Here is an 8,044-nt window from a genome sequence, read left to right as displayed (position 1 = left end):
TAGCTGTTGGTACATAAATAGCAAAATATTATGGATAATAATTAGTATTACATACTTTAGAGTCCAGATTATACTTTACAGAAAATTATTAAAAGTATAAGTTGTATAAAAATGTGTAAAATATATAAATAAAATATTTATAATATTATCATAATTTAAGAGTTTTTTGTCAATAATCATTAAGTACAATAGTAATATATATAATATATAAAATAATAAACTAATAAGTATATTATAATTTTTGTAAAATTATGGAAATTATAATTTTAAAAATTATTTAAAGTATAAGTTTCATAAAATGTTGTAAAATAAAATATAAAAAAAATTTAAATATAAGAATACCTATTATTATTATTAACACTAGTTTTGCGTTAATATGTCACACTGTGCATAATATTTTATAAAAGAATAACATATTAAAATATTTTGGTATGTTTTTACATATCATATTACAAAACTTTTTGTTTTGGTCGAAAAGTGAATCGGCCGAAAAGGGAAGGGTACGATTTTGGTCGAAAAGGGAATCGACGTATTTTTTAAATTTGGTCGAAAAGTGAATCGGCCGAAAAGGGAAGGGTACGTTTTTGGTCGAAAACGGCTATGCCCGTTTTGTTCCTTTGGATTTATGAGGTTTTTAAATTTTTTCTCAAGAAATTTAGCCAATACTAATAGTAATCAAATAATAATAATATCTGACAGTATAATTAATTATAATAACTAATGAGCTATACAATTAAACCTATATTCCCACGAAAATAATATGTAATATATTCTATTTAAAATGTTTACATAATATCATTAGCATTTCACGAAGGTCTTATCGACGTGATATCGTTATAATGTCTGCAGGAAAAACCGCTTGAAGATACGGCTAAGTAGGTAACTATATTATTTATTGTTTAATAATTATTGCCATCACCATTGATCATTTAATATATTTCCATTTTAAAACTATAATAATAAGTTTACTTACATCCGTACACCGTAACCTGACCGTATGATTATCGTATAATACCTATAGCTATTGGTAATTAATGCAATAAATAGTAATGCACTATCGCATTGTCTCTTTTTCAGTATAATATTATATTAGATGACTATTATTACACTTTGTTGTTTACTGTCTATGGTCTACTTTGATAAATTATGTCTGAAAAACAAAACATCTAGGTACATATTATAATTTAACGGATTTACAATTGATTGCAAATCATAATGAAATAGTTTTTAAATTGTTGAGGACGAGGAAAAGAACTGTATTAACTAGGAACTCAATTACTTATATAGTTCCTTTCTTTAAGCTAGGAACGGAAAAGGTATACGTTTCTTTTTAACAAGACAAACGTGAATTTGTTTACGCAGATCTTTAAATAACACGTAGCGCCATACGCATTAAAACTTTAGGAACGAATGTAGCTTACCTACTTCCCAAACGATTTTTTGGAACTTTTAGATTCTGAGTGGAACGATGAATGTATTGATTTTACAATGATGTGTGTTTTTTTATTTTTTTTTATTTTTTTTGTGTCTGTGTACACGATAAGTAGTCGAAATAATGCTACGATTTTCAACTTCAGTATCTTGTTCGATCAGAAAGTGAATATCGTTGGTGCATTGGGGAGGTCAAAATTTAAATTTCCCAGTAGTTTTCAAAAGCGCCGGGAAAAACAAAAGAAAAATTAAGGAAAAACGGGAATTTTTACGCAAAATCGATTTTTCACAAAATTGAATTTGGTTTTTGGTGTAACTTAAAAAAAAATTACCGTAGATACATGAAATTTTGACTGAATGTTTATATTAGCATTTTATATATACGATAAAATTTTTAAAATAATTTGGCTCTTTTTGAGCTGTTTACGGACATTGTAAGTTTTCAATTTTTTTAGTTTTTTTTTTCTATAAATATCAATAAAGTTTTATCTGTTGGGCCAAAAAGTGTAAAAATTTAATACAAAGCTCCTGATATATTGTTACAATATTAATTGAAAAATATTAAAAATACATAGTGACAATTTTTTTTTTATAAGCATTTAAAGATCAAATTTTAATTTGAAAAAATTTATAAAATGTTCAATTTTTGTATCTAAGAATTGAAAATTTAAAACAAGATTCCACGTAAGTAATTAATTCTGTTACCAAAAAATCTAAAAAATACATTTACACAGTTTATTTTTATAGTCATTTTAAGTACAAATTTGGACGAAAATACATATTAAAAACCTAGGATTAATTTGGAATTTATTATAGGTACCTAATATAATATTATGTCTTATACCTAGACTAACATACCGTCTCCGCTCAGAATCGTTTTTCTTATACAATGATATTATATCATTGAATTCAAATTTAATACCATCCATTATACAGTGACCCACTTGTAACCTACTGTACAGCAGAGCGAAATCCACTTACCCACCTTTTTAAACGTAGTTTTTTGGAAAAAATGAATTTAACCTACTATTGTGCTTATGCCTAATAGTAAAATAAATTACTTAATATTTTCAAATATACTTAGTAATATTATAATTTATAGGCTGACTGACCGTTTTCGCTCAGATTCGTTTTTCGTACACAATGATTTTATATCATTGAATTCAAAGTTAATACCATACCATGTCCCACTTGTAACCTACTGTAAGTATAGCCGCTCAACACCCATTTACCAGTTTTTTTTTTAAAAATCACAGTCATTTTTATCATGTCAAAACATTTGAAAACATCATACATTTTAAAATATTTGATTTTTATAACAATATACCGTAGTTCAGAACTATGTAGGAAATTTGGCATTATTGCTGAAATATTTGAAATAAAATGTGTACACAATTTATTCAAAATTGTATGTAACATACTCAACTGTAATCATTTTTTTAAATACTCAAAATACTTACAAATATTTGTTCAAATAAAAATTTGTTTCCTAATAGTAAAGATGAATAACAGAACTAGGCAACCATTTCAAACAAAAACAGTTTGATAAGTGGGTACCGCTCCGTTGTACAGTTGCATGTCGTTGTAATGGATGTCGGATGTGTTATACTTGAATTCAATAATAAATCATTGCATACGATAAACGATTCTGAGCGGAGAGTGCCGGAGACGTTGTCAGCCTACCATACCTGTATAAATAATCAAATTTAATAGGTAGTTGAAAAAAAAATTTAAAAACTCGAAAATATTTCATGACTAAAAATAGTGTAACTTTCCGGTGAACTTTTTTTTTGATATAAGAAAAACTTTTATAAATTTCTTACTGAAATATAATTTCTACAATATTAAAATTACCATGTATGGAAAATGGTCATTTTAACATTTGATGAAAATTTCGAGTATCTAGGATAATTTGTTGTTGAATTAAAACAAACTATGAACATCGATAGATGTAAATTCGATAAATAACTGGTGAAATCCAGTACCTATTTGTAAACATTTTAAATTCAAACGTTCATAAAAAATCAATGTTACTTTCCAGTAAACTTTCTGTTTTAGGTAGAAAAATGTATGGGGAATCGTATTTTACAATTTCCTATGTTAGTTATTAAAATAAAAACTTATAAATTTCTAACTCAAAAATTGTTCAAAAATATTCGAAATGTTGATGAATTTTGTCAACATTTGAACTTAAATTGCATAAAAAAAATAAAGCGTGTATGTAATATTTTTTAATTACCATTAATGAAACTTATAAGAACCATACATTCAATTTTCAAAAGTTTTTATCGAGAATAATTAAAAAAAAAAAATGATAAGTGGGTGTCGCTCTGCTGTACAGTAGGTTACAAGTGGGTCACTGTTATGGATGGTGTTAAATTTGAATCAAATTATATAATATCACATTGTATATGAAAAACGATTCTGGACAAAGACTGTTTGTCCGCCTAGGATATTTTATATAATATTTATATTATTATTATTAATATTGTAGCTGATAAGGGCCCGTATTACAATAGTTAAACTCCAGTTAAACCACCAAATTCGGCCGGTAAAATCAGTGGTTCAAGCGTAACCGAGGTTTAAACTATGATTGTAAAACGGGCCCTTAGTTGAACTAATATTGCTTGCATATTATCATATTTCAACATTAATATATAATAATATATATACTCAGGGCCTGTGCAAGGACAGTGCAACCGGTGCACCTATGCAGGGCCCCGCACAATTAATGTAGGGCCCTGCGGAAGCTGAGCTGAGCTCAGATGTACATTACTAATAAAATATTTTTATTTTAGAATAGATAATATATTTTACAAACTACAGTTGAAACGATAATTCTGTGACATCCGTACGGTTATATGTCTAATCTAACCTTTATTTAAAATGTAATTTGATACATTAACAACAATTTTAAATTACAACAAAATAACTAAAATTGAAAATTGAAAACTGACAATGTCCATAAACAGCTCACAAAGAGTCAAAATATCTTCAAAATTGTATGGTGTATAGAAAATAAAAATATAAACATTCAGTGAAATTTTCATGTAATTAGGTACCGTTTATCGTTTTTGAATTACAAGAAAATAACAAAATCGCTACACGAGAAATCATTTGAATATCCTATCTTGTAAAAATATGAACTTCAAACGCTCATAAAAATTTAATTTGATTTGCATTACATTTTTTTTTATAAAGGTAGACACACTTATGACAAATCTTATATTGCATTTTCAAAGCTTAGATTTAAATAGAAAAATTTTCATGAATTTCTAACAAAGTTATATGTTGAACATTTTCGTGAATTTGACGTATTTGTCAATATTAGAACTTTAGATGCTTAATAAAAAACTGTGGCTGGAATTTTAATATTTTTCATCTGTCTTTCAAACAATATATTAGAAGCCTCCTATTAAATTTTCAGGTTTTTATACCTAACAAATAAAAATGTATTGATATTTATAGAATAAAAAACTAAAATATTGGAAACTGAAAATGTCCGTAAACAGCTCAAAACAAGTCAAAATATTTGGAAATGTTATGGTGTATAGAAAGTGCTAATATAAACATTAAATCAAAATTGTATGTACCTACGGTAATTTGTTTTAGAGTTGCACCAAAAACCAAAATCGATTTTTTCGAAAACAGATTTTGCGTAAAAATTCCTGTTTTTCCTTAATTTTTCTTTTGTTTTTCACGTCGCTTTTGAAAACTACTAGGAAATTTTTACTTTTGACCCCCAAAGTACCAACTAGATTCACTTTCCTATCAAAAAAAATACCGTCGAAGAAAAACTAAGCACTTTTTCTGTCCTAAAAGGTGAAGACAGACACACACAAAACAAAAACACCATTGTATAACCAACAGATTCATTGCTTCGCTCAGAATCTAAAATTGGAAATTGAAAATATCCGTTAACAGCTAAAATCTAGTCAAAATATTTTTAAAAGTTTATCAAGTATATGAATTGATAAAATAAACATGTTGTGTAAGTTTCAAGTATCTACAGTTATTCGTTTTTGAGTTACAGTAAAATAATAAAATCGCTATTACCAATGTGCAAAATGTATAAAAAGATGAGGATGCCGCTACAAATTTTTGTGTCTGATTATCATCAACATATGTAATTGAAAATAAACAATAGGAAAACAAAAATATTAATTTACATTTTATTTTACATAGGTTACTAACTTCCTAACTAGGTATTTTTAGATAAACGTGAATTCATTTTTTTCAATTTGTATTTAATATTTTCACGGCCAGGCTAATAAATGATCGCGGCCCATAGTTGGGCACCCCTATGTTATAAAATTAAGTTTATACATATAGTGGCTATATAAATGCTCCTGAATAGATAATTTGAAATAGTGATTGTATGTTTAAATTAAATTAAATGGACACATAATATAATATTATACCATATAGTATGAGATGTATAATATAATTGACAATTATTCAAAGTTATATCTAAGTTTTAAATGTATTGCATATTTGTTAAGAAAAACTTATTTATTCTTTTATAAAGCACATCAAAACAAATTTTTCTGTCATTGATTGAATTGCTACTGGTCTTGATTTTAAAATTTTTTTTTCGGAACCTTTTTTTTTTTTTTGGTGTTTGGTGTTTTTTGTTTGCTCTTATTTTCTCTAGTGTTCATACATATTATATATTATTATATTGTCTGGTGATGGAGAACAACCTTATGATTAAAATAAATTTCATTATGTAATATGCATATTTATGTATTTTTTATTACATGGATACAGCAAAGAATGGGATATATTGGTATTTTCTCAGTCATGGCCGTATACTTTTTGTCACACTTGGACTGTTAATTCAAATACTCACACTTGCAACTTACCAGCCAATCGCAATCAATGGACAATACATGGAATTTGGTATTTATATGATACATCTATATAATTAAAAATACAATATGTTTTTCTATATTTTTTTCTTGCATAATTTTAGGCCATCTAAAATTGGTGCCTTTGGTCCAGCTTATTGTAACAATCAAACAACATTTAATTTAAATGCTTTAAATACCATTATTCCTGAATTAAAAAATCGTTGGACTGAAATAAAAGAGTCAAAGACATGGACAAGGAAACAAGAAGGCGAACTGTGGAAACATGAATGGATAAAACATGGAACATGTTCTAAATCACTGTCAACTTTAGATTCAGAATTAAAATATTTTAATCAAGGGTTAGAATGGTCTAAACAATATGTACTGAGTGATTTATTAGAACAGGGAGGCATTAAGCCTAATGGCAGTTATCCAATTACTCAAATTTGGCATACATTAAGAACTGGATTGGGAAAGAACCCACATATCGATTGTTATTATGAAAGTGTATGTTTTATATTCAAAATGCTTATAACAAATATTAATTCAATTTATTTTATTTTTTAGCGTACCAACAAACCCTATATTGATGAAGTGCGTATATGTTTTAACAAATCATTAGCATTAATTGATTGTGATCCGTTCAGAAGAAACACCAATAAACCATCTACAAATTGTCCTTTGGATAAAGAAATATTTTACATAGGAGCTGTAGTTTAATCTTGAAGTATCTACTTATTAAATTGTAATATTAATATGTGTGTGATAAGCTAAGATCAGTAAGATCTGAATAGAAGATAAGAATTTAATGTAGTCATGTCACATTTAAATATAATGTTTCAATTAAAATTTCATAGTTAGGTACATTTTTAAATAAGTACAAAATATTCAAACAATATACTTTATTATAATATACAATATAATATTGTCATTTACAATAATGTTTATAGTAGTATGTACATTTTTTTTATCTTTTTTCACTAAATATTGACTGCTTTCTTTTAGTGAAGCTTTGTATTCTATACATTTTTGTTTTATCATTTTTAATTTCTATATTATATTTGTATATTTTGTATTCCACTTTCATTGTTTATTCATATTACTTATTGAAATTTGTATTATATTATATTCTCTTATTATTTTTTAATGATTTAACTGATTTGTTAACTCATTTTAGATTTAGTAGGTATTTTCTTAACTTAAAATCTATTAATTACTATATAATAAATCAATTTTTTTAACAAGTAGGTAAACAAATATTGCTAAAAGTTAAAAAATACATTACAACTAAATAATTAAGTATTGAAAACAAATACTAAAAAAAACTATGACTATGATTTAGATCTGTTCTAATGTATATTCATTTTTTTTCTACCTACTCAAAAAATGTTATTATCAAATATTTATTAAGTATTTTAATATATTATACTTACATTATATTATATTGTATTTTAATTGTTTCTTACATTTTCCTTATTCTTCTTGTCAACTACTTTTAAATATTAATTATCTATCAATAAATATTCGTAAAACCTCAACATTTTATATTTTACTTTGTTCCAACTGGAATTTTTTTTTAAAAAGATGCAATGTTCACCAGCTTATATTTTATTAGTTTTTCTAGATTTTTCAAATTGCGTATGTCCAATCTACAATTGATTGAAATAACAGTAATATCACTGAATATAACTACATTAACTAAAGAGAAATTTGAATAAAAATTCTAATCATGCTAAAATGTAAATATAAACTACTAGCTG

General features: G+C 25.8%; 1 protein-coding gene across 4 annotated transcripts in view; it reads left to right on the top strand.

Annotated features, from left to right (window-relative positions):
* Positions 1–7,822, top strand: part of LOC100166313 — a 13,938-nt gene extending 6,116 nt beyond the window's left edge. For all 4 annotated transcript variants that reach the window (XM_008191820.2, XM_016800276.1, XM_016800277.2 and 1 more), the window contains 3 exons: positions 6,202–6,333; positions 6,407–6,791; positions 6,852–7,822. In XM_008191820.2, coding sequence (XP_008190042.2) covers positions 6,202–6,333; positions 6,407–6,791; positions 6,852–7,004 — 670 coding nt within the window. In that variant the 3' untranslated portion in view covers positions 7,005–7,822. The remainder of the gene's footprint in view (positions 1–6,201; positions 6,334–6,406; positions 6,792–6,851) is intronic.
* Positions 7,823–8,044: the final 222 nt, after the last annotated feature.

This window comes from Acyrthosiphon pisum, chromosome A2 (assembly GCF_005508785.2).
Source record: "Acyrthosiphon pisum isolate AL4f chromosome A2, pea_aphid_22Mar2018_4r6ur, whole genome shotgun sequence".
In the NCBI taxonomy this organism is placed as follows: domain Eukaryota; kingdom Metazoa; phylum Arthropoda; class Insecta; order Hemiptera; family Aphididae; genus Acyrthosiphon; species Acyrthosiphon pisum.
Note: the sequence above shows the minus strand (reverse complement) of the source record. Positions and strands in the feature narration are given on the sequence as shown.